Source organism: Anoplophora glabripennis, unplaced genomic scaffold (assembly GCF_000390285.2).
Source record: "Anoplophora glabripennis isolate ALB-LARVAE unplaced genomic scaffold, Agla_2.0 scaffold147, whole genome shotgun sequence".
In the NCBI taxonomy this organism is placed as follows: domain Eukaryota; kingdom Metazoa; phylum Arthropoda; class Insecta; order Coleoptera; family Cerambycidae; genus Anoplophora; species Anoplophora glabripennis.
Window position 1 is genome coordinate 633,529 of NW_019416251.1, and position 26,275 is coordinate 659,803.

General features: G+C 35.0%; 2 protein-coding genes across 2 annotated transcripts; one reads left to right on the forward strand and one right to left on the reverse strand.

Annotated features, from left to right (window-relative positions):
• Positions 1-7,202: 7,202 nt before the first annotated feature.
• On the forward strand, positions 7,203-7,970 carry LOC108909585 (putative E3 ubiquitin-protein ligase SINAT1). Its single transcript, XM_018713967.1, has one exon. It carries the CDS (start codon positions 7,203-7,205, stop codon positions 7,968-7,970), a length of 768 nt encoding a protein of 255 aa, XP_018569483.1.
• Positions 7,971-11,485: 3,515 nt separating this feature from the next.
• Positions 11,486-11,845, reverse strand: LOC108909586 (putative E3 ubiquitin-protein ligase SINAT1). Its single transcript, XM_018713968.1, has one exon. The coding sequence runs from the start codon at positions 11,843-11,845 to the stop codon at positions 11,486-11,488; it is 360 nt and encodes a 119-aa protein (XP_018569484.1).
• Positions 11,846-26,275: the final 14,430 nt, after the last annotated feature.

Below are 26,275 nucleotides of genomic sequence, written 5' to 3' on the forward strand. Positions count from 1 at the left end.
AATTGATTAAAACACCAATGATAGTGCCCAGAATAAGCTTATACTGACACCTAAATTAAAATCAAACGGCTAAGAAAACGAGTTAGAACAAAAGCGATTATTAAAAGTTTTATTAGACCGATTTTTTGTGAGAGGCGTTACTCTAGCATCAGCTAAATCCTTTAAAACAAAACTTCGCTTTCGACACATCCTGTATACTATTAGAAAACTTTGCCATATATATTAAATCTCGACCTGTTCGATTGAAATTTTCAAAATTTATCGCTCGTCTCTTATGGCGGAAGTTGCCCGAATTAAACTTAGTTCAGGTCCGATATGTTACATGTTGAAGCTTTAAGAGTACTTGCTGTTTGAAATTGCATAACTTTTAATTGGAAATCCTTAATATACGGGTAGTTCCCTCGTACGCTGATGGCGCTCCGCCGTCGCGAAGTTTTAATCAAACGTCAGGATGATGTCTGCTCGGATGAGGCTATATTTTTTAAGTATGTGGTATAGATATTCCGGCTATTAAACTTCATAAAATGTCTAACGTGTACAGTATCCGCAGTGCCCCATCTGATGTTGCAAGAAACAAAATTAACAGCATATAATAAGAATGTGACAACTGCTCAGAGTCGAAATAAAGTAAATTAGTGCTTAAAAATTAAGAAAAAGCCACCTAATTCAAATTAACTCCATCTATGGTGACCGTTCTGGGAGCTGTGGACCCAGTTACTGTCCAACCAAATCACCAAATCAAGTCTAACCCTAAAAATTCCCGCGATAGGGCAAATATGTTGCAACCATCTACTCTCTCGTATCCCACATTGCATTCACGTGTGATCATAACGCCGGTTTACATCTTTCTATTAACTTTGCCGGTGATATCCAGAATGAGGAAGCACTTTTACAGCCACCGCCTTTATGAAATAATAAACCCCGGTATCTACCATCTGCATAGAGTATATATACCTAGTTGCATTATCTACAATGTGCTTACAACGTACCGTTTGATGGCGCGCCCTCCTCGTATACCAGACAACAAAACTATCGCTTTTATAGTGTTCCGTCAGACGGAATGAGTAGCTTACTCAATCAGGCAGCTTGGGGACTAATCCAGACACGTTAAAAATCATAAAGTCTGGTAACACTATTTGCGGTAGTAACGAGAAAATTTATTACATTCATTTGTATGTATATATGTACCTGCTATAAAGAGACGTAACTGAAATACTGGGAAGGGGATAAAACTTGTCGAAACAATTCTACGCGAAGAAAACTGCTATTGCATTTGAAGTATTTATAAAATACGACAGTGACACCTTTTCCCCCGAAATGAGTTCGTAAAACTGCGTTTTGCGGTGAAATAGATTAAGAAAATACGCGCATTAATAAACTTAAAACAAACAAAGAAAAAAAATAAGAATTTAGAAAAATTTGTTTTTATATCAGTTATTCTTTATGCCGTTTAAAGAATATTTTATTAGTTAATTATTTTAAAAGAACTCCAAAGAATAAAACTATGCAGGTGTCCGGAGGCCATTGGATGCGAGGCAAACACATCCAACCCCCTTTGAAAAAAATGCCATAAGAAGTCACAATAACCGTCCTTCAAAGGCAAAATTAATTAAAATAGCCTTGGGCGACCGCTTCGGCTGCGGAATATACTAATTGCCGGACAACACGAAAGCTTCGACGACGAGACACATAAAAAGATCGGAAAAACCAACGAAAGTGACACTTTACGGATTGGGTACATCCCGCTGAACGTTAACTCCGGCTATTCGTCAGACAGCAAATTCTCGCTACACAACGTAGACTTCGGTCTGCAACAAAATGCTTGGGCTACCTGACGAAGTTCAAAAACTGTCTTTAGCGGAACCATGAAATATTGAATGGGTTTCTTTTGTAATGCAGTTACAAATGGTTAATTCCGTTATATTTAATTTTCAACTAAACCAAAACCATTCTGTACTTTATCGTGTCTATTGTATTTCTGTCTAAAGATTGGTCTAAAAATATGGCTATTCGCAAGCGGGTTCTGGGAACATCAGGTGTTGTGTCGTCTACCCGGCTTAAGGGTGCAATACGACCCCAACATAAAATTGAACTGTATTTCTCAATTATTATTGTCCATACAAACTGGAATTTATCGTCTCTGTTTCGGCGAAGCTGTTCGCTTTTCATTAAAAAATAAAGTCGGTTTTAAGGTAACGGCCTGTACACGCGGATATAAATTCTCCTGCGGTGAACCAATCGTATCTCATTCGAATCAGATTCGAACAAAAAACACAAATACACGTTCTACTGGCTACAATTGTTAGATTTGAATAATTTTAACAATGAAAACTGGTCACGTGCTTTTCAACTTTAAATAATACCGAAATAACTCGGAGCAATTTTTATTTATTAGCACCAAGAGTATAAAAAAAAACTTTTAGAGGTTGACTTTTCATAGAAATTATAAGAAACGTCATAGAGTGCGATGCCAGAGACATCTACTGTTCCTGGGGTTAACTATGTATTTCAATTCAAGAAACAGTTAATACATATGGCCCTGTTCATGTACTTTAATAGTTTTGAAAACGTATTTCGAGTAGAATTAATGAACTCGGATCACCCTTTAAAGTGCTCAGAATTAAGAATGAAATATTCTCTCTTCGTTATATCGTATCTGAAGCTTATATCGGTGGTAAAAAATATAATATTGCCTGTTCTGTTAATTTAAAAAACTATCATTACTTACTTACTTTCCCACTATTGTATTCGCATTGTCACTAAGTTTTTCAAACACTGATAGATGATCAGAAACAGAGGCGGTGTATAATTCGTGCCTGTTTATATAAAAAGTTGCCAATTTTCTCGATTTCTAGTCGAATTTTTCCATTTAAACAACTTTTTCGGTGTGGGGTATGGAGTTTTCATGGGTCTGTGTAAATTTAGCATCGCCCATCGCATAAGTCGCAGTTTTTTCTGTACGCATCGACCCCGTTGAATATAAAACTGCTAAACCGCCTGGCAAGGAGTAAATTGGAGCAATAAATATCTCGATTCGCATATGCAACGATTCGTTACAGAAACCCTTTTCCGTAATTGCCTTATACGCTTAAATTGGAAACCGGCAAGGGGAGTTTTTCAATATTTCGAAGTCGATATCGGTTGCAAATGGAAGGGGTTCTATTCTAGTACGTTGAATATTTGCATTGTCAGTAATTTTTTCCCAATTGTGTACAGTCTACAGTAATTGTGTTATTTATTCGTTGAAAAAATATTATTGCTAAGATTTTGCAGCGTCGGTTATTTTCTTATTTTTCTCCGGTACAGCTAAACGTATACTGTTATCCTTTTATCTAAAAATACAATCCTTACCCCTTCGTTGGAGAAGATTGACCGCCACGGGATTTCGAATTACACGCATTTGCATCCGTTTCGACGGGCAGACGGACAAACGGTGCTCCCCTGGGAGATTTATCTCTGGCTAGTCTCAGTTCGCTTGAGGTAGATACGTCCGGCTTAGCGCACGTCGCTATTCGGGCGATTCAGCCAGGACATGGTTATCCTTTGCGTCCTTTGGGAGAAATACCTTTTGCCTTGCCGGATCCGCATGAACAACAATTTTAAAATTTAATGTACTCACTTTTTGTTAGCGGTGAAATTGATTGATTTTTCGTATTTACGTGCACAGTTTTCATTTTAGTTGTTTACTAGAATAGTCTTTTTTCCCGAAGTAACGAAGACATTTTGAAACGTTTACTAAGAGGGCTTATTTTATAAGGTCTTAAACAAACGATATTTACGTACGGACATCCATCCTTGCTGGAACTTCGTCAACATCGTTTAGCCAGATAATTTTTCTTTGTTTTTATATGTTGGTACTAGCCTTTCCGGGATGCACTTACAGTTTTATTACAGCTTGAAAGGATGTGTAAGTTATTCACACGAATCCCGATAAAGCAGTTTGTTAATCAAGCTCTCGCTATCCATTACCTAAATCGCTTAGATCAAGTTGGCTGGTTCCTCAGCACATCTGCATAATGTCGGGATTAGTTTAAGGACATGCTGAGAGTTGATAAGGTGGTAGACGTAGAGCATCGCAAGTTCGTTCGAGAAAGTTAACGAGTTTGTTGATTTAGATACTTTGAAAAATATTTGAATTGGAGAGGTAGCTTATGGTACTAATAACATAAGTGCTAGTTTTTCTAGAGATTCGGATTTCGTAACTGGTTCAGTTGAAATTGAAAACAAAAAGAAAAATAGAATTCGGTATATCTGTAACTTTCTTTCGGATTTATTATACCACATATTTTGGAAAATAACAAACCCAGATAAATTAAATGCGCATCCTCGCTGGAAGACTTCTGGGTCCCGTTCCTGTCAGATCATTTATCTCCCGCACAATCCGTCAGCCAATAAAATAAATGTTGAGCGGCGGTCGCCTATTAAAAATGTTTCATTCATGTTTCCCTTCTGCAGCGGGGTCCCGACGGACGGGTCGATAACAGACGACGGTGCGGGCTCGACGGGGCCTATGTCTAGTCAGTAGTTGCGATTTACTACTGCCAGTAGTTCATATCGACACATATGCTTTGTTCGAGTGGAGATTGGAATCCATAAACATAAAATTCGGCTGGTGCTGATTTCGCTAGTGCGAAGCGACCGTTTTTTGGAGCTGCTTCGTATATGTTCACAACGGCGTTACGCGAAGAATCAAATACTGATCATTTAATACTTCTATAGCCGTTAAACCGCAATCAAACAGCATAAGAAAAAAATTACAGTAGTATTTGCCTATGGCAAATTACTAAATCAATCTCCGAAAGTAACCCCTTGTTAGTCATAAGCAATTATAGTGATATGTATAGAACGGTTACCCGATATTGACCCTGCCCTATTATGTCTCTTATATTTTGAGATAAGAAAAGTAGTTGTAATATTTTATACAAGGTTTACGAGAGAAATATCGTTCCTTAAAATGATGTGTGAACTCAATTCCCTAGAATTTTGGGATAGCAAATAATCAAATTATTTTAAGAATTTAGTAACCTAGGTTTAGGAAAATATACCTCATTAATAACAATCATATAATTATAATCTCATCAAAATCTTACATTTATCTCATATTTCAGTATAATAAATGACCTAAGTAATAAATTATATAATTATTATTAAATAAGGTTCGTGATCTGTGTTTACCTTTTTAATTATGAATTTTAGGAAAAACAACTATAAAAATTAATATTTCAGATTTTTCAACGTTTTTTAACATTGTCCCACCTCGTAAAAGAACGAGCGCAAAACCTTTCCAATATTAACTAACTTTCTCTCTTATTACTTCCCATCACCAGTCATATGGTGCCTTTCCTTCCACTTTCTCCAGCGTAAGCTTGATTTTCACGCCGGTTGCGTCCGACGTCTAGATAGCGCGACGCCCACCTCAGCGTCGAAACGCCACGAATCGTATCTAAGCTGGATCACGCACAGTCTGTTACACCAGCAAAACGTTTACAGGATTCTTCCTCTAAGCCTCATCCGCCCGGCATCAGCCACCTACCCTAGATCGAGTATTAGATAAGACACGGAAGCTGTCACTGATGCCGCTTTAGTCTAACCGTCTGATGGGCCATCTGGAAGGCGACTTCCGTTTATGGATCTTCAAATTTGCGCAAGTTAACAAAAGTGTCACCTGTATCGACTGAAATGTCACACATTTTAAATGAAGAATGCATGATTAAATATTATTTGTCCAACAGGCGAGTTTTGGAGATGTTTGACGAGTTTGTTTAATCAAAAGCATTAAACAATTAATTAGTATTTACGTTAACTTCTACTGCTGTTTATTACATGAACTATCAATGTAAAACTTTCTGAAAATAAAAGTTTAACCCTTTATTTAATTGTCTCTAAAATCCTGGCCCGATACGATCAAAGTTAATTAACAATTAACGTTATAAAAAAATCTATGTTGGAAACAAAGAAGCGTAGGTGATTTCTTTATTTTTTAAATTTACCGCAAAAATAAAGTCTATTTAAAACTGTTCTGTGTTCAACCTTTATTTTACAGTTAACAAGTGGGTGAAATAAGACTTTAGATACTTTAAATTGTAGGTAATTTAATCACGTACAACATAAAATGACTAATTTTCCGATAGATCGTCTAGATTTTCGTGGGCAATAAAAAAAGTGAAAAAAACACGTAAGTTTGCCACTTAAGTGCTCTTTGCCAACTTAACGTTAACTATTAATCACATATTTCACTAGTTTCTGTTTAAAAATTATACGATTTTCTAATATTAGCCGTCGTCAGAATATGAACGAATTCCACTCGAACATGCACTCTAAAATTAGAGAGACGTTTTAAAAACCCTACATTTTACCCAGTTGTGTGCAAATCCCATCAGCCCCAACGAAATCAATGAAGAAAATCCGTTTGTATATAAATAAAATCTGTCGGTATTCCACTAGCTTTTGTGGATATTGAATAAAATCCTCGCCCATTCGTTCAGAACAGAATTTTCTTTCTCGGATGCTATATTGAAAACGAACGAACAAGTCTGTTATTAAATTAAAGGAATGATTTTAGAGGGGAATTCGGAGACCAAATTGAAAACAGCTGTATGAAAATATGTGCAGTAATAGTACAGAAACAAGTGAAACTTTTTTTTAATACCGTGCCAAGAGCTTGACTATTGGAAAAGTAGAATAAAAAATTGAACAGTGTCAGTATTTTTTATCTTCAGGCATTTCCAAAGCCTCCTAAATTTTTAAACTGAAATGGAAACTTCATAAATTAGTATGATTAGAAAATTGATTCCAACATTAGTACAGAGCCACAAAAATTATGTAAAATTTTTATACCTGGTTAGAGGTTAAATTTTTAACCCAGAATTTATATTAAACTTACCTTTTTTATACAAATGATAATAATTTAACCTGACCTTAACAGCTTACCAGGTAAAAGGATTAGAATAATCCATTAAATTAAAACTAAAAAGTGATTACTGATTTATTATTCTCCAAATCCGGATTAAAAACCCCTTATAAAACATTTCGTTTACTTCAATAATTTAAATAATTTCTAACTTCCTTGGCTAGAAGACGGTAATAAAATTTGTGAGTTTGGCTTAGCAGTTTCTTATATCCATACATAAATGGTAAGTAAATCACTTAATACTTCAATAATACTTATCTATTGTAATTTTTTCCAGGCGATGTCTTTCGAAATGAAGAACCAGCTTATGCAATATTTCGAATGTCCGGTCTGTCTGACGTACATGCTACCCCCCATCTTCCAGTGCGTTGTCGGGCACACCGTATGCGCGAAATGCCACTTCCGCCTCGACAGATGTCCCTCCTGCAGGGGTCCGCTAGGAGGACGCGCCCTACTTGTCGAAATACTATCCTCCAAAATGGAGTTTCCTTGTCAGTACGCCTCTGACGGTTGCAAAATCAGCGGCAGGTCCTACTCCATAAAAACTCACGAGGCAGGTTGCCAGTTTTCACGAAGAACGTGTCCTCTCTTTAAACGGCGTTCCTGCAGATGGACGGGGCTGCTCAAGGATCTGGTGGAGCACTTCACTGAGAAACACCCCCAGCACATGTTTTTTGAACCGGAACCGAAACTGATGACTTTCGGCATGTGGCAGAGGAAACCCCGGAGGAATGTTTCGCTTTTCTTCGTGTACGACACCATATTCCTCTTCTGTTGGAAGTTTAATCAATACAGAGATCAGCTCAGATTTTCCTTGAGCTACTACGGCTCCCCAGGCACAGGGAAGATATTTTCGTACGCGATCTGCGTTTTGGACGGCGATAACGACAGAGAAGTTCTTAAAATGAGCGCACCCTGCTACAGCGTTATGGAAGATGATGTCGTGAGAAATCAGTTGTTCCTGAGCGTGCACGTTCAAGAAGTCAGCTCTTTCTTCTGCGCCGAAGGAAATCTGCGTTTTGTTCTTAAAATAAGAAACGATGATCTTATTTCGGAGTAAACATATTTTATATCAAATAATCTTGAATTTATTTCGCGACATTTATATTTAAGAAATCAATGTTTTATATACGCCGATGTTTCATAACTTTAAATAACCAAAACGAGTTAGGTGTATTGCTATTTCTCTATTTTGACGTCAGGAAAACGTTAAGTAACTGTAAACTTTTGTAGGTTTCTAAATAAAATTTTCGATTATACTTAAAAATGTGTTTTCTTCAAAGTTAAATATTCCTTCAGAAATAAATAATACACGTCATATATACCTAAACAACTAATAATATTAAAATATATGATTATATGGTGTTATTGTTATTTTTCTGCTAAACAAATACCACCTACCCACTGAGCCAAATCAATATGTGTAAACGTCCAAAAAAAATATTACCTGGAGTTACCACATACTTTTAGACCTAAGTAAGATGACAATTTGCAAAGGATAATAAAACTGAAAAAACTCCACACCTTTACAACAAAACGAAGAGGTAAAATTATAGTTATACCCAAAAAAAAAGAATGTGAGCATATTTGTTTAGAGGTGGGGATATTTTTTCTCTTTCTACAAATCCAGTTACTGTTCCTTTGCTTTTTCGAGTTATTTGGAAAAAATTAAAAAATTTTTGCCAAATTTGTAAATTTGGTTGAAGGTAGGTAATTTGCATATTTTGATTTCACGAATAAGTCGTTCTTTGAACACGGAATAGTGGCACACCCTGTATATTACAGTTCTACATAAAATATCGAATTAGTTTTTTCCTTAATTCTTTAGAATAGGTGTAAAATGAAAATAAAAAGAATAAACAAAATGACATCCAACATGAATCCAGTGGTGTGCATGTAAAATATCCCAAAAATTACGCCACTATTTTTTCGAAATGTGAATTTTATTTTGAAAGAAAATTATCTCGTAACTTTTGTTCTCAGTTTTCACTATTTTGGTACAAATCATAAATTCGTAAATATGATAAATTTAGATTTCAATGAGTTTGGAAGACAGGTTGACACTTTTCTAAACACTACAAAAAAAATTATAGGAGCAGACAAATTTCCAAATTTTTTTGGTAGTATTTGAAAAGTTGTAACTACGCGAATAATGGTCGTACCAAGAAAAAAAAAAGAAGCATCTTGAAGCTTGAATATTCTAATTTTGAAATCTTGAGATAAAAATTTTTTGAGCATCAAAACAAATAATGCAAGGCAAAAATTTGACAACTTTTTTTTTCAATATTGCACAGATAATTTTTTTCTGGCTTAATCAATGCCAGGATCATTTAGCCTGATTCCTCAGCTTCAATTAGTTTTTTTAATTTATTTTCTGTACTTAACGATTATTTCTCGTTGATATATTGGCTACTGAGTGAAAAATCACCTTTTTCTTTAATCATCGATATCTTTTTTATAAAAAATTACTTTTTCTGTTGTTTTGGAAAATCAACGACTACTTTGCAAATATTGCGAAAAGTACCAATGCTTTAGTTCAGCAGGTTAGTCTCAACATTTTTTTTTATATCGCCACAGAAAAAGTTTGTCGATGACAATTTAGGAAGAACTCGTGGTTTCAATCGAAATAACAATTTTATTTAATATACAGTAGTATGATGAATGAAAAAGCTACGTAATAAAATCTACAAGGGACAGTCGTCACGAGCGAGAAGCGGAGTTTATCAAAGCGCACAGAAATACAAATAGGGACGGCGATAATTTATCCCCCTCGACAGACAAGTTCAAAACGGAATGGAAAATGGAAAGGCCACATAAAGACTGAAAACATGTAGGGCTGACATCCGCGATATCTCAGCCGGCCAGACATATTGCGGCCTTATGATATTTCATTAAAGAGACTTCTTCTCTTGATACATTCCGCTACTGAAAAATACGCGTACAAATTGCATTGCGACGAAGTCCACTATTCTTTTTCATTTTGCGACAGCCGTTGTACTTATTTCTCATTTCGCGCGTCCCTTTCGGTCCCAGCGAAACTATATCCAGCTCAGGAGGTAGTGATTCAATTCGTCTTTGTTGCAAGAAACTCTTGTGTCAGCTAAGAACTTGCGGAAACCCAGGAAAAACTAATTTAAACACAGGATGATCTGTCAAGTCAAATATTTTACTCATGATGGGGTCATTTCCGTAACTGTACCCATTAAATGTATATATTTGGACGCAACGACAAGTTTTATTTCCAAGATTATTCAACTGAAATATTTGGAGTACTACAGGGTTCACTTATTGGTCCCCTATTATTCATTCATGATGTTTGCGGCAACTGTTCACCTCTGTTACATCTGTTGAAGCAGGCTATATTGTAGGTACTTCAAAAAGATCTATCGACAGTGAATTATTGTTTAAAAGTAATAAACTGCCTAGAACATATCAAAATATTGTGTTATGTCCTGGTTGCAAAGCTCGCCTATTGCTGTTTTTTCTTAATAAATAAATAAATAAATATATGGTTGAAATTGTAGATATTTATCGGCTTGCAAAGATTTGAAAATTGTGGTTGTACCATTACAACAATGACGACTTCATCAAAATATTTGCGTTTAACATTGAGATAAGACCGGTGATATTCATTATAAAAAGGAATGAATGTCGCGAAAATATTCGCCACGATGATATCTCCGTGAAAAATGTGACAGTTTTACTTCAGCAACGGCCATTCGTTTCAATTGAAAAATATATCAGTCCCTAAATAACGTTTATCTGAAGGTGCGAAACAAAACATTCCCGTGTTTCGCAGTTATAAATCTCAGATAAAAGTGACAGTAAGTTGCATATTACGGAATGAGTTTTCTTTGGGAGCGGAGTGGAACTATAGAAATGAAAAATGTGCGCTGGAAATAAAAGCTTCTTACTGGAGTGCTGCAAAAAGCTCTTAAATTTTTTACAGGGGAGTGTTTCATAACAAATGCGTCCATAAAAGTTTGAGGTGGTATATTTTATTCCTCAGGATTATGTTGATGATAACATTCCAACAAAATTATAACGGAGTACAGCCTTAAATGTTTTTTATTTCTTAAGAAATTATTTTGTATTTTGCTAATATATACAGAGGTGTCATACAATAGCACGCGAGAATGCAATCATGTCAATCATGCAATTCATTGTCAAAAATTATAAATTGGTTAATTTAATTGGGATTTTTAATATCCTTACTTTAATTTTCAAATGAAAAAATGGGGAAATAAGTTATATCTGTGAAATAAAATTAAATTAAGCAGTTTTATTTCACATATTTATTTATTTATTTCAACGTGCAAAGCCCAAGTACAGTAAAGAAAAATTAGTAAATCATAATTTAAGAATAAGGATGAAAAAGGAACATCAAGCCACAACAAAAGACATTTAAAATCGTTAACAATTAAAAATGAGCATAAGAGAAAAATTGAGCAACATTGTGAACAAATTTAGGTAACAGAAAAAATATGCACAAGTATAATAATAATCATAGTAATAAAAAAATAATGAGACGCACAAGAAGTAAATTTAACTCAAAAACTAGCAATCTAGCCACAGCTACTGAATTCTTCTTGGTATCTTCGAATTCTTCGCTATATTTCCGCGACGTGGTCTACTGCCGGAAGAAAACCCACAAGACATCTCGTGGTCTTTCACGGTCAATCCTTTCGCACTGAACTTGCAACCGTTGAAGTTATACCTACAGGGAACCGTCAATTTCAGATATATCCTCTCCAGTATAAAATCGCAGCCAACTCCTTTTGATCCTCTGCAGATGGGGCACCTCTGAAAGCGGTCAAAGCACTCGGAACAGAAGGTGTGGCCCCTGACACATTGTCGGATAGGCGGATACATGTGGACCGAACACACGGGGCACTCGAACAGATCGAGAATTCTACGTTCTAACTGCGAAGACATGATTGGAAACAGCACCCCACTGCACGAATCACGAGAGATGTACGTTCTTTAGAATTCGTAAGTGACGGAAGCAAGGACAAGCTCTATTTAATCTGTTTAACAAATTGAAATTTATAGTCAACGCATACACTTCTCTAATTGAGAATTTATTACCTGCTTATAGTAATTAGAGATTATTAGGCTAATCCTTATGCCGATTAAATAAATAATTAAGGATATTAAGCAACAGGTAGATAATGATAAGGTAATAAAGTGCCATTTTCAAAGAAGTATTATAAAAGTAGGTAGCATAGTTTCCTCTAGGTAAAATTTTGTATACAGTTTTATAGAAAAATAAATTAAAGGACTAGGCACATCCTTGCGTAATTATTATAATTATTATATTATTTAATACTTTAACAGTACAAGTCTCAAACTAAAACTGTTGGATTTAGATACACATGTATATTCTGTAACATGTAAAACGGAAAATATAGCATCGACTTGTCGACTTACCGACCCCTCTGTGTGTTCGCGGTAAAATATTACAGAGCGCTAATAAAAAAACCGCACTATTTGTAACGTAAAACGGTCCTTTATACGGCCTATCTCTCCACTGTATAAAACGTAATACACAGCGGTAATACCTTGATGAAATATACCCGACAGTTATCATTTTTAAATTGCATTTCTGCAAGGCAAAATGAAATACTTCATCCCCGTTTCGCGTACAATCTAAATTCAGCAATAAATTACAAAAGTCTTCCTCGAAAATAATACTTGTTATGCAGAATAGTTTTAGCGGCGTTATCTATGTAAGAAATTGCTGCTGGCCCAGTATGTTTAAACTGTAACATGATTCTATGTACCACAGGAAAAAAGTAAAACTGTTACGATTTTCCGAAAAAAAGCTTAGCAATTTACAAGAAACAGGAGACAGTATAAATATTAATCCCTTCGTGATGTTTGCGAACATCAGAATCCAAGAAAATCTATGTAAAATATTTGCCAACACTTCCCAGGGATTATTTTAATTTAAAAACACGGTGGTATGACATTTCCTTAATATATTCTGATGCATGTTTTACGTCTGATCCCGCCGGAAAACCCTTGTTCTTTATTTATTTGCAACAATTTATGTGCATGACTAACAATGCACCGTCTCCCGGAATTCTTGCTTTTCTCGGATGCCTTTTGCCGTCTCGGACGACGCTATTAGGTTAATCCCGCTGAAATCCTTCTGGATCCCTGGATTGTTCCCACAACCTCTATTCCAGCTCTGTGTGCTCGTTAGGTCCAGCAATCTCCCCCAGCTCTCGGGGTACGCTGATAGGTAAATAAAATAAAACCTGAATTATGCCACCACCAATGTTGGGTACTTCCTGACTACGGTGTTAAAATTCTCATGCGGCCGTAATATTTAAATTTTGATAGCCTTTTAATATATGTTCATAGGAATTTATTTTTCTATCAGCGTTTCAAACTTTTTTAGGTGGCTTCTCAAAGGCTTTCACGTAGATATTAACCAAGTTTAGGGATAAAGGCGAGCCCACAGTTATGGAATTTAAAGAAATTGACAAATATGTCAACACTGACGTCATGTCAATGATGGTTGGTAATTTTTCTGCCTACTATATAGTCAAAGTTTTTTAATTAAATTTTCCTTGAAGTGAATACATTATTTCAATGTTACACTAATGATTAACGTTATTAACATAAATAAGATAGAAATGGGCCTCAAGACAGAACCCTGAGGTACATCGTTTCACAGGAACAGTAAATTGGATTTTTCAAATAATATCAAGAGTTTGGTACTGACTAAATAAAAATATTTATCGTGCTGCGAATGAATGAAGCTGCCAATTTCGGATTCACTTGGATATCTTGAAATTTATAAAAGAATAAAATGAAGAAGTTATTAGGAAACGCCAAAAAAATCCCCAACACTTCATAATCATTTCTTTATTACTAACACTTTCTTCTCCTTATTAGTTATTTTAAAGGTAATAATATAATTAATATTTATTATGTAATAAAAAAGGAATATTGAGTATAAACAAATACGAATAGAACAAACAGAACAATTTGTAAAATTTTATATTCAATTCTTACTTTCAAAAATCTTTTTACTAAGAATAAAGTAGATAATTTCAGAAGAACATCATTTAAAAAAATACGAAAAACTAATTTTTTAACATTAATTTAAATTATCTTTAATGAAACGTAAAAGAAAACAATACCTATCTATTAGTATAAAGAACGTGAAAAATCAAATATGTCAAAATAATAAAACCGCACCTATTTATTGTATTCATTTGAGAGCTGAAAGTTTTAATGCTGCATAAATATTTGGCGAGAAAATATCATCAAGCGGTATTCGCGGAAAGTGGGAATATAAGTTTTGAAAATCCAAGGACAAATTGTATGTTCCATTTCAACAACATATCAAGAAAAATAGTCAAATCTAATAAGACTCAAGTGTGTATCTACAATTTGAGTTCAGTATAAGATTTCCCAGGAGACGAAAGAGCACGACGATTTGTTTGCCGAGTCAATACCGTCGATAGTTGTTAACTTCTCGAGAATGAATCGATGTTTTGTGCTTTTGTACAGTACTTTAGTATGTCTATATTTAGTAAAGCAGACATACAACGAAATAATAAACTTATTTCACTTATTATTTTAATAAGACCGGCACTGAATTAAATTTTTTGTTCTTCGTTCACCTATTACTTTCTCCCCTCTGTTTTTGCGAGCTAAGACTATCGGAAAATAACGCTGTATATTGAACTTAAAAAAAAACTATAGCTCCTCGAAGGAATTCCCTCGATTTTAACACATTCCTGATTGGATCCCGAGTTAAAAATAGAACCTGTGAGTTTGAAGTTGAAGTTGAAAGTTTGAGTGTGAGATGACTGCGCTCGGTTGGTTTACTTCAAGACACAAAGCAATATAAGAAGCGGTCCTCTCGAGATGCTGTAAGAAATTTCAGAGTAATTCTCAGAAACGCTTCTAACTGGGAAGTTTCAGGTTCGAAATGCCCGTAACTTTTATAGATACGAATTAGGAAAAAGTATTTAATCTACGAAATTACAAATTATTACGGTACTGGATAAATATTTCATTTTATAGTCGTGCTATGAATGATAATATTGTTGTAAATCATTCTGATTGTGAGTCACGTTTCATGCAACATAAACAGTTAGTCCTGATTAATTTTGGAAGCCAAATTTGAATCTTTTTACTTACGTAGGACACTTTGTATAATTGACGTGGTAACTGCCCAAAGACAGAATAACTAATTAAAGACGCTTTTGCATTAAACGGTTATCATTTAAAAAGTAAATATCCATTAAGATAACCCGTTTTATACCGATAGCATTGTACGCCACCATGTGAGGGCAATATGTGGAAGCTTTTATTTTAATGGCATAGACTAAACGTGGCATATATCAGACTGATTATTATTGTTATTGTTATTATTATTGCTGGCCAGTTCTGCCGCAAGAGCAACGGCTATGGTTTTTAAACATTTTAGTTATCGCTGTTAATCTGTCCGCCACCCTACTCAACGATCATTTAACCGGTATCGTGGCAGAACTTTAACGTCATTTTAAATGGTAAAAAAATACGTTAAAAGCTTTCTTTGTTTTACAAGTTAAGCCCAGCTTCACACTCACAAAAATGTTATGTAAAATTACACACTAGATCTGTGCTATGTCTATGCTATATTATTACGCTACAAATGAATATAAACATGCCTACTGAACAACTAGCACAGTTCTCTAATTAATTAATCCGATTGTTCGAGCCAAATCAGGACTAAACAAAAATAAAATTTACATTTTCTGGAATGAAATTAACTGCACTGAAATGCAATTGACGTTTCCTAAAACACATCTGGAAGAAACTTAAGGATATGGCGTGTCCAATCTATTGCACAAGTCCAGCTGAGTAAGTTCAAGTGAATGATTATTTTTGTTGTTAAAACATCAAAAGGTCGTCGTCGTCGTAATAAATTTCGATTAAGACGCCAAACCGCCGCCGCTTCCGTGCCCGCTAGGTGGCTTTCAGCGTATGAGTTTTTCATTTTTCCTACACGTCTCCAGAGGATTAACTCCTAGGATTCCTAGAGTAATGGAATCACTGTAGTGAGCTGTCTCGGCCCCGGGCTATCCGTCTAGTCGGCAGATTTCAATGCTAGAAGACGTGGGAGGTAGCGTCAGCCTTCCCACTGGGGCACTGCATATAGAAGGATGTCTCAAATTGGCCGTTCAATGAAAGTTAGCTCAGGTGCTTCGCCGGAAACGTGGAAGCGCGGATTGAGTCACTCTTTGGTGGGTTTTGACTGGAAATTAAAACTGAAATTTCACGCTTTTTTATGCGTTATCAAGCAGGTAGATGTTACAACCAGCTAGGGCAAGAATATCCTTTCTATGTTTCCTAATAAGATTGCACAGTTTTTGAAACTAGAACATCCTGAAACATATACAGGCCATTCATTCCGAAGAACATCGGCAACGTTACTGGCTAATACAGGAGCTGATGTATTAGCAAGAGCTAATAATTATTATTATTGGTCAATTATTTAGTTTAAGGATTACAACAATTATTGTCAATTGTAATAAAACCCATAACCTGATGAATCTGTTAATATATTGAAATTTTGTTAATTTAAATAGATCTTTAATTTAAAGAATTTAGAGTAGAATCTCAACACAGTCAAATTTAAATCAAAATATAAAAAAATAAAACAAAACAAAGGAATCCACACTCTGGGAAAGTCTCATAATCAAATAACAACTACATAGAAAAAGTATAAAGGAGCCCAAAACAACAAAAAAACATAATAAATAATAATATCCACACACACTGAGAGAGAGTCTCACATAATAATAAATAAACAATTCCGTGTCAGGTTACTAGGTTGCCGAAATCCTACACAAGTACCCACTTTGAAGTTTTTTAAATTTCTTACTTTATAATCAGTGTAATAACTTCGGAATTAGTGTACATTTTGATCGGAATATGGTGGGAATACCTCGGAACCCGGAACATAATCATGTTCAAAAAACAGCAACACTCTTGACATAATCCGATTTTATCGCTTATGCATATCAAGATTTTCTAAGAAAGTTAAAATTTTAGCGTCTACGCCTGACCTAACAGGGAAAGAGGATCCGAATATTATTCGTAGACTCAATGTTGACCATTTTATATTATTTGCCTGCTTCTTATTTCCAACTGTATTAAAGGTATCCCGAATGGAAATTGAATTCAAAATTTCAATTTAGCTGTTGCTTACACAAGCTAGTTCTTCGCTTCGAACGAATTTGCCTTGGAAAAAATCGCCCGTCTTCTATCCAGTCGGTTTATTTACTTCACAGGAGATTATATGAGATAAATGGGAAAGGGAAGACGGCGAAAGACCAGACGCGCCCGCTGATTTGGAAGGAAAATGATTCCGTTTCAGATTAAGGAGATTTCATTCCTGAAACGGAAAAAGATTTGGTTGCCTTTTTTGTAATTTTATTGTTACCTTTCTCATTAATCTAATTCCTTATGTCAAGGGGCCCGTTCTTGTGAAATTTTCTAGAGAGAAAAGATTTAGACTTAGAAAAGATCGATTTAGTCGTTTAATGAATCAAAATTGAGACGGAGCCAGAAAATGGTGGCATCAAATTTTACCGCGGATTTTCTCGAAAAAGACGGGTTTCTTCGAAAAATTTCAAGAGACAAAAAAGTTTTAGAATCAGTCAAAAAACACGTTGAAATTTGAAATATTACCTAAAAAATCTGGGAAACGTGTTCTTTGACTAATTCTAAGGCTTTATCGTCTTTTGAGTTTTTCCGGCCTTTTTTTGAGTAAATCCGCAGTAAAATATGCCATAATTTTCCATTTTAGCCGCCATTTTGGTTAAGTTGAGCGATTTTATGCACCGTTTCCATTAGTTTTAGGCACGTACTTTAGTGATAAAGTTTTCAAAGCACAGTACAAAGATTGAAAATAGAAAAAATTGCATAGATCATAAACAGTTAAGTAATTTTAATTTGAATGAATCATACCTAACCATAAATTTATACGAAATCGCCGGGATTGTCTTACCTTGCACCTTATCTACTTTATTTATCGGTTTACTGCAAATTACTCGGTTCAAGCGGTTTATATCCCGCCGACAGTAAACTTATCCCGGCGAATTTGTAACATTTCATCCGACCCGCTTGAGCGTATCAAGAAGTTTCCTTAAAAGTTTAAAACTTACCATAACTCGTGCGTTATTTGGCAAACAAGGCAATTACGTGCAGATCAGCCGGTCTTGGCCGTCCGGTTTATATTTTTAAGACGTGGAATAGTCGAAAAGACTCGCCCGACTGTCAGATATTGCCGGTATATTTTACAGTCGGTGGGCAGCGAGCGAGCGGCGAAATACTCCGGTATTATTTCAGAATTCTTATATTGCAAAATGCACTTAGCGCAAAGCAGTTATTTTTTGTAGATTACATTGGGGGAATTGGTTTCTTGTGTAACGTGGGTCGTACTGCTAGCACCGCTCTTACACCGCCTGAGAAATGATCCCCTTCTGCTTGAATGGTTTTGTTCTTTACTTCTCTTGAGTTATTTAGTGAACAAACGTAAAGCAGCCAGTACAATATTGTCTTTAAACTAAAAAATATTGTACCATCGGGAAGATATTTATAATGCGCGAGAACAAAATGTGTTTTTAATAAGATTCGAGCGTCTTGCAAGGATCTTCGGTGATCGCTCTACCAATAGCATTGGGCTCTCTGCGCGCTGGATTCAAAACATGGGTGAAAATTTCGCTGCATCATCGCAGTGGTTTTGCAGCTCTTTTCTGATTTGAAACATGGTCGATTTCTGAAATCGCCGTCGTAACATTAATTAAAAAAGAAAAAAATATTATTCATCAAGCGACCGGTACCGGAGGTCTGAGCTTAATCCGCCCGCTTTGCCGTAATTTCCTGTTCCAGCAGTTATCTGCATACGGCGGGCGCTCGGGACTGCCGGATCATGTCCAGTCTAGCTTTTCTAGTTATTGCTCTCCGAGCGGGCCGAGCTCGGTAACAAATATAGATAATGTATAAAACTGAAATTGCAAACACGGCCTGCGCATATCTCGGATAGGACGTAAATTGAATCTGCCGGGAGACGCGGGGGTTTAATGAAATCCTGGAATTTTACTGATGGGGTACGTGGTCGCTTAAAATTTCGATCTCAAAATTGCCAGACGAATCTCAGTAGAGAAAGTGTCATTTATGACGAAGTTGCGAGCTAAACAATTTTTTTCTCTTTCCACCCTGACAATTAGTATTCGTTCATTGTATAATTATCTAAGGCGGCCGTACATTCAATAAACAGAGGATGTTTACAAACTCGAAGAGGATTAAAATTTCATTAGGAGAAATATTTTCTGCAAATAGAATATATTTTCTTGATGCCTACTTGCTGACTTACCACAATACTATGAAGAAACATGTTTAGAACCGCTGATTCCACCGATAGCTCGACTGATTCTGTTTACAAGTATTTACACAAATCGCTGTGCAGCTAACTCAAGAGTTTTCGGCAGCTTATCTCTCCTTGTCCGATTAAATTTGTGACGTTTCACATAATTGTGCATTTAATGTATTTATCTACACAACATCGTGATTGAATAGTTATTTATGATACAAGTGTTAAAAGTGACATTTTATTTTGTGAGTAGGGATCTGTTGTCCCAGAAATCGAGTTTGTGGAGTGAATACTCAATGATTTAGTAAACTATTTTCATAGAGGAGGATATATCAAAATACCCCAAGCTAAGAGCATTTTTGAAACGTAAAAATAACGGCAATATATCTAAAAAGTCAAACGTTTCTACACCAGAACAAGTCAACAAAGATTTTCTTGTTCAGGCACCCGATAACACATATTTGCTAATGAAGGTAGTGACGGTCTTAGGCATTGCAAGAGCATGCCGTTCTGCCACTTTGGACAACGTCAATTTAAAAAATTTCACAATTCCAGATTCTAAAAATAGTATGTCACGTACGTTTACAATTACTTCTCGTCTGGGTTCTGTTTCTCACCTAGAAATTATCATGAACTATATCAATATTACATTAGAAATTAAATTTCACGCTTTTTTAAGCGCTATCAAGCAGGTATATGTTACAATCAACCAGTCGGCAAGAATACCCTTTCTATGATTACTAATAAGACTGCACAGTTTTTGAAACTAGAACATCTTAACATATACAGGCCATTCATTCCGAAGAACATCAGCAACGTTACTGGCTAATACAAGAGTTGATGTATCAGCAATCAAGAGACACGGTGGGTGGAAATCAGCCACAATTGCAGAAAGTTATGTTTTTGACAGTTTAAGTAACAAAAATGAAATAGCCAACAGGATTCTTTCTTTACAATGACACTTCAACTCCAGGTTCTAGTAGTACGCCGCCGCATCATGCTGTTTTAATGGATCAGTCAAATCATTTTGAGAAAAATGTGACAATTAGTAAACGCGAGGGGAATAATTATCCAGATTTTATAAATGCTACTAAATGTAATACAATTACTATAAATATTCATTCATAATAATTAATAAAATGTAATGTTCATCAAATATTTATGTTTATTCGTTGATAAAATATGCATTTATAACTCGAAATCGCTTTTTGCTCAAATAAGTTACCTCGCTTGCCACTCCCGTTGTCCATAGCAATTTCCACTTCTACGGTAAAATCCACTGACCTCCTTAAAAACAATGTATTAATGGTCTATTTACTATAGTGGGGGCAGAAAACGTCATTTTTAGTTCACTTGTCAATGAATTAAAAATGTAATTTTTATAACAGTTGTAAAAAAAATTGATTTAGGTACCAGGTTTTAGGAAACATACTTTCACTGGCGCATTCGCCATTTTTTACAATTTGAATAAAAAGTAACTAACAATTATATTTCTTAGAAATAAGAAAAAAATAGATCAGATTACTTAGGCCTTTGAATCGTTTCACTTTACTACTTGGTCTATGACATAGGAAGTCAAACTCAAAATTTATGGGCGAATAGAATATCTAAAAAAAAATGCAAATGGGAACAATGGGAATGTAGCAAATGGGAACAATTCCCAAAGTTAATTCAGTTGTTTTCACATAACATACACCGTAGTCGGTTTTATTTTTATTTATGGTGCCTATATTTGTTTCAGTGTAGTTTGTAATTTACTATTATCGCTAACGCTTGAATACAGAATGGCAGTGATTCAATTGGATTTGGAAAAAAGCTAATATAAGCCGTAATGAAACGAAGGTTGATTTACTGGGCCTCTTTTAATCTAATTCGACCAGGTTAATTTAAATTGTGTAATTTTTTTGCCATTTGAATTGATTCAAACAATAAGTATTTGCTAAAATTTTAGGTATACGTAAACCTTGTCTTCAGAAGTACCACAAGAGGACCAACATTTCTTTATTAATAATATCTGCTTTTATGATTTAAATTAATTACTTCAGTATATGAACCTTTCAGGAATTAAAACGTCAATAACAACGTGACTTTGAAATATGCTTATGTTTAAACAAATTATACAAATTGCGGTCAAAAAGAAGAATTTAATTTACATTTGTCGCTCTAGTCTGTCCTTATACAAACTCAATTTAAAATATTGCTAGGGTTATTAAACAAAGCTTAATTTCATAAAAATAATTGTTTGGTGAAAATTTAATATATATGCAAAATAGCCAACTGAGCACTTTGAGGAACGCGGGCCTTTAAAATCTGAACTATGAAAACTTTGAAATCCCCTAGAAAAGTATGGATTTATATTCAAATTGCCAATTTCTTTGCAGATAACTATGTTCCAAGCTTGCTATACGAAATCCTGTATCTACTATATATGTTAATAATTCGTAAACAAAGTAAGCATCGCCATTTACAACCTTTTTTTTAAAGAAACTGGTGTAAACCGATCATTTCTGGTGTTATTGCCGTAAACTCTACAAGTAGTTTACTAAATTAAGGATATTTTGTTTTAATGCATCCACATTTTTTTAGATTAGATTAGATTAGATAGAAGAAAGAATATCGACAGTACTTATTTTTGCAGCAGACCGAAAAAAATATTTTTTATTGTCAGTGGAATGTATAAATCAATTTTGGACTTTACTAGAAAAAAAATCATAGTTTTCCACGTAATAAAACTACTAAAAATTAATAGAGAATAAGACCGGTCTCCCCTGTATCACATCAGACGGAAATTCAGCCCCATCGACCACTTAAAATTATTGGCGCAGTATTAATCTAGTCGGCTGGATTCTACGGTGGTCAACAGCTGGTTTGCATTTACAACTGCCGCCCGATACTGCCTGTTTTCCATTTTAATGTCATGGCTATTACTCATCTGAGACTGGATGTTCCAGAGAACTTCAGTATTAATCAGGACCGGTGGAATTCTATGAAATATTCTGTTAGGAGTTACTGCTGATGCGGATTGTAATCGCAGTGCACTAAAACAGGAACAAACTATGCAGTTTGTGAATTAATCAACGATCCAGCTATACCGGAGGAAAATTTTTAAGTAGAAGCCCTATAACAAATAGAGGGGTAAATACATCAGCAACATAATTATATTTGTATCTATATTTCCACCAGTGGTAGTAATCTGCCATTATTTTTTGCTAAAAAGCTTATGAGATATTGGGAGACATAGCGACTTGTTATATGCAGGCTTATAAGGCTATATGAGCTTGCGATCCCATGTCACTGTCAAAAATGAAGATATCACGCTGCAGCAAGGGCTACCTAAACAATATAAACTTTATTTACTGCTGATATGCTTTAGGATATGATTAAACTTTTCGCATTAAATTAAAATGTAGCATATTAATGCTTTAATAAACGAAGCTGTACGAAAAATGTACGGTGTGAGAACTCGTCAGAATAAAAGGAAAGGTGTTATTAATTACAACTTCATATTATTTTTAAACTGGACAGAGAAAAGAATGTTTTTATTTTCTGACAGTTAGTACTGAAATAAAAGATGAACACGAAAACAGTAAAACAGCATTAAATATTTTTGTACCTGGTAGTAAATAATGGGTGTTTGTCTTTAATTTAGGGACCATTCGGTTGTAGGTCGTTCAGCAACAGAATCATTATATGTTTTGATAGTATTATCGGTGTCAGTAGCTTTTATTGTGGGGCCATAACAAAAGTGTCTCGTAAAAGTTAACCCTAAGCCCCGAACGGCCGAATCTTTTTTATTTGTTATTAATTCACTTTTTTATTGGACGTCCATAAAAGTTATTTTCGATAAAGCAATAAAAAGTCAAGTTCCCAAATGTAACCTCCAATCTTCGGTTGGTATATTATATTGGCAATAAAATCGAAGGAAAAGTTATCCTCCTGTCTTGCCCTCTTCCGTCAAACGTCCCTCTCCTTAATGGCCCAACTTTTTTTTTCGGATGGTGAGTTAAAGATGTGCTTTTAGTTCGCTTTATTACGAACTTTTTTATAGGGACTAATTTTGGGAGAAGCGAAAGTTTTTTGTTGCTGTTTTAATCACTTCTCAGTTAAATATAGCACATTCCGCTGAAGGACAAAAAGAGTTTAAAAGTTGAACTGTGAAAGCGATTTTGTAATAATTGTGATTTCAGCATATTACATATTTTTTTCTACTAAAGAGTAGGTAGCAGATTTACAGCTGTTGCCTAAGAAAGAACCCAAAACAACTTAGACTAAAGTGGAAAATCAGGTACAGCATCTAAAATATTCTCGAGTAAATATGAAGGCTGGATGGCGCGTGGTGATACTAAGCCACCATCGACACCCAAGTTGTGTGCTGATAAGTCCGTAGAGACGTTTCCCATAAATTTGACACAAAACGATGTAATTTTCCGGTAGTGCACCCTAGCGGTCATAAAGATAGTCAAATTCCTGGACTGGATGAGCACGTTCTGGTGTTGGTTCATTACAATATGCGGGTATACACTTGGATATGCCACGTCTACGTGTGATTGGGGTAAGGGCGACACAATCAGATCTCCTGTGAGCGTTCAATTTTGATGTAATGTATCGCAATCACACGGAACTGACAAATCTTTGCGGACTAAATATCCAAAATGGCTGGTTTTTGATAACTGATCTGCTATAGTAAAAGGGAAAAAATTGCTGTATAAAAGTGCTATATTATTGATGTATTTTATATTGATGTGTGAAAAGCTCTTGCTATAATTTATATATACTTGCTGTTTATTGTGAATGTAGTAATTGTAATTATATTTCTCATATTCTTTTAATTTTTCATTTTTTAAATATTTCAGTAAAATATGTAACACGTATTTGGTAATTCCTTTGTTTTTGATCATTTTATGCGAAAAACGTAGATAATAGATGTTTATATATTAGCACAATGTTTTTATAGAAATAGTAAAACACCTAGATTATATGATTTTGTTACATAAAACCTCAGCACGATTCGTCAATAGTGTAGTACTTGTCTTCGCGTTGCGAGGCACACTGTATTTTTATTATTTGTTTTTCCGTTTATAAAAATGTAGTGTCTACTTCAACGATTAAAAAAAAATAACAGAATATTAGTTAGAAAAATAAAAAACAGTCCGTCGGCAAAATCACGCGACAATAAGTCGCGTCGTGTGAAATCAGCCTTAGGTATCCGATTAAATATTACCGTCTCCGATCTCCACGAGCTCGTAAATCGTCCCCGTTAAATCCCAATTATTTTTAACAGCAAACTTTAATTACGCTAGTAGATTGGTTTAGAATTTTACCCGGCAATAAATATTACGCGAGCGCCATATAAGTTTATTTACTCTCATATTCGGTTTTATAAACTAACTGTAACTTTATTACTGCTGGCTGTAAAATAATTTAAACGCTTTATGCCCGGCATCGTACAAAGGGGCTGATCTATTTGAAATACATATATTTGCACCGACCGGTTAGGATCGTACCGAGGCGTAAGTGGGATCTTCGTTGCACAATGGTTCTCGTTTAAAACATGCGCATTTAGAGTCACTATTTTTCCTGAAATATCGGCGATAAATTCGGGAATACAACTATATCTGCGCATAACGAAATAATTTTAAACCTTACCGGCCCAATAGCCAATAAAAAGGAAAACGTGTTGCTTGTCCTGGTCGACCGTATGGTTTTCGAAACCCACGGAAAGGAATAACATTATTGTTCGTTAAAATGTTCACCTGAAACATCCTTATTTTGGTATCTTATTGGACGAGTCAACGTAATAAGAATATATGGTCGGTTTGGGGAATTTTATAGTATGTTTGTTTATTCGTTTGTTTATAATGTCTTGCAGACCTGTCCTGTTAAGAAAATATATCTATATTTATAGGAGATTTTAAAAATTAGTAAATCGTCAATGATTCATGTGTTTCAATAATCAAAATCATGAAAGCTAAAACGGTGCTTAAATTTGTGGCATATTGAGAACCTCTGGAAGCGTTCCCTACATAAAGAGTTGAAGTGTTGTGGCCATAGATAGCGCGGAATTCGTTTCTTTTACCCGTATTTTCTACCAAACAGAAAAGTATTTCAGTTTCTGGTTATAGTCAGTTCCAATTTTTTGCAAAGTTTTCCTTGTATGTCTTTTATTATTTAAGAGACATGCCAGCCGAACTATCAACGGTGCCAAAAATGTTTCTTCTTATTATTGTGGTAAGTCAATAGGAGTTAAAAAAATATTCTTTGCAAAAATATCTGACTTACTGACTTCTAATAAGTTGAAACCGGTTTATGTTTGGTGATTCCGCTGACGATTTTAGTCATTTATTAGATATTGGGAGTGTAATTAAAGGTCAGTCGAGGCAAATAGCCCGCCGAGTAGTTGTTTCCCATGATATATATCATTAATTAAGCGTGATGTTCGGTTGTTTGATACAAAATTCCAATATATATTTAACAATTTAGTGAGATGCAATACAAGGGGCATACACTCGACATGCATTTGACTATTATCAAAGTCGGTTTTTTTAAATCGTGGAACGCAGCCATCTAACTTTTTAAATTTCCTCCAGACGCGGCATTCCCAGCGTGCTCAATTTAGACCTGGGTAATTTACAATGGTCTAACGTGACATTTTCGTGCAAATCTCCATTTGCACCAATCTAGCGTCGTAGAAAACCGTGCGGAGACAAAATTTCACGGGCTGTTTAAACGTTAACCACTCTTTATTTCCGTCATGTTCTTAGAGCAATTTAAACTTTTAAACGTGTTGATCAAACCCCGACTGCAACCTGAAAACTTTCCTGGATGCTAGTTGTGTTAGCTCCTCCGGCAATGTACACTGAAGATAATATTTACTAACACATAATAATTGGGGATCCCTTAATGAAAATGTCTTATAACAATAGGAACATAGTTCTCATAACCTTCAATTTCAAAATTTAATTTGGACACTGGATATTTTT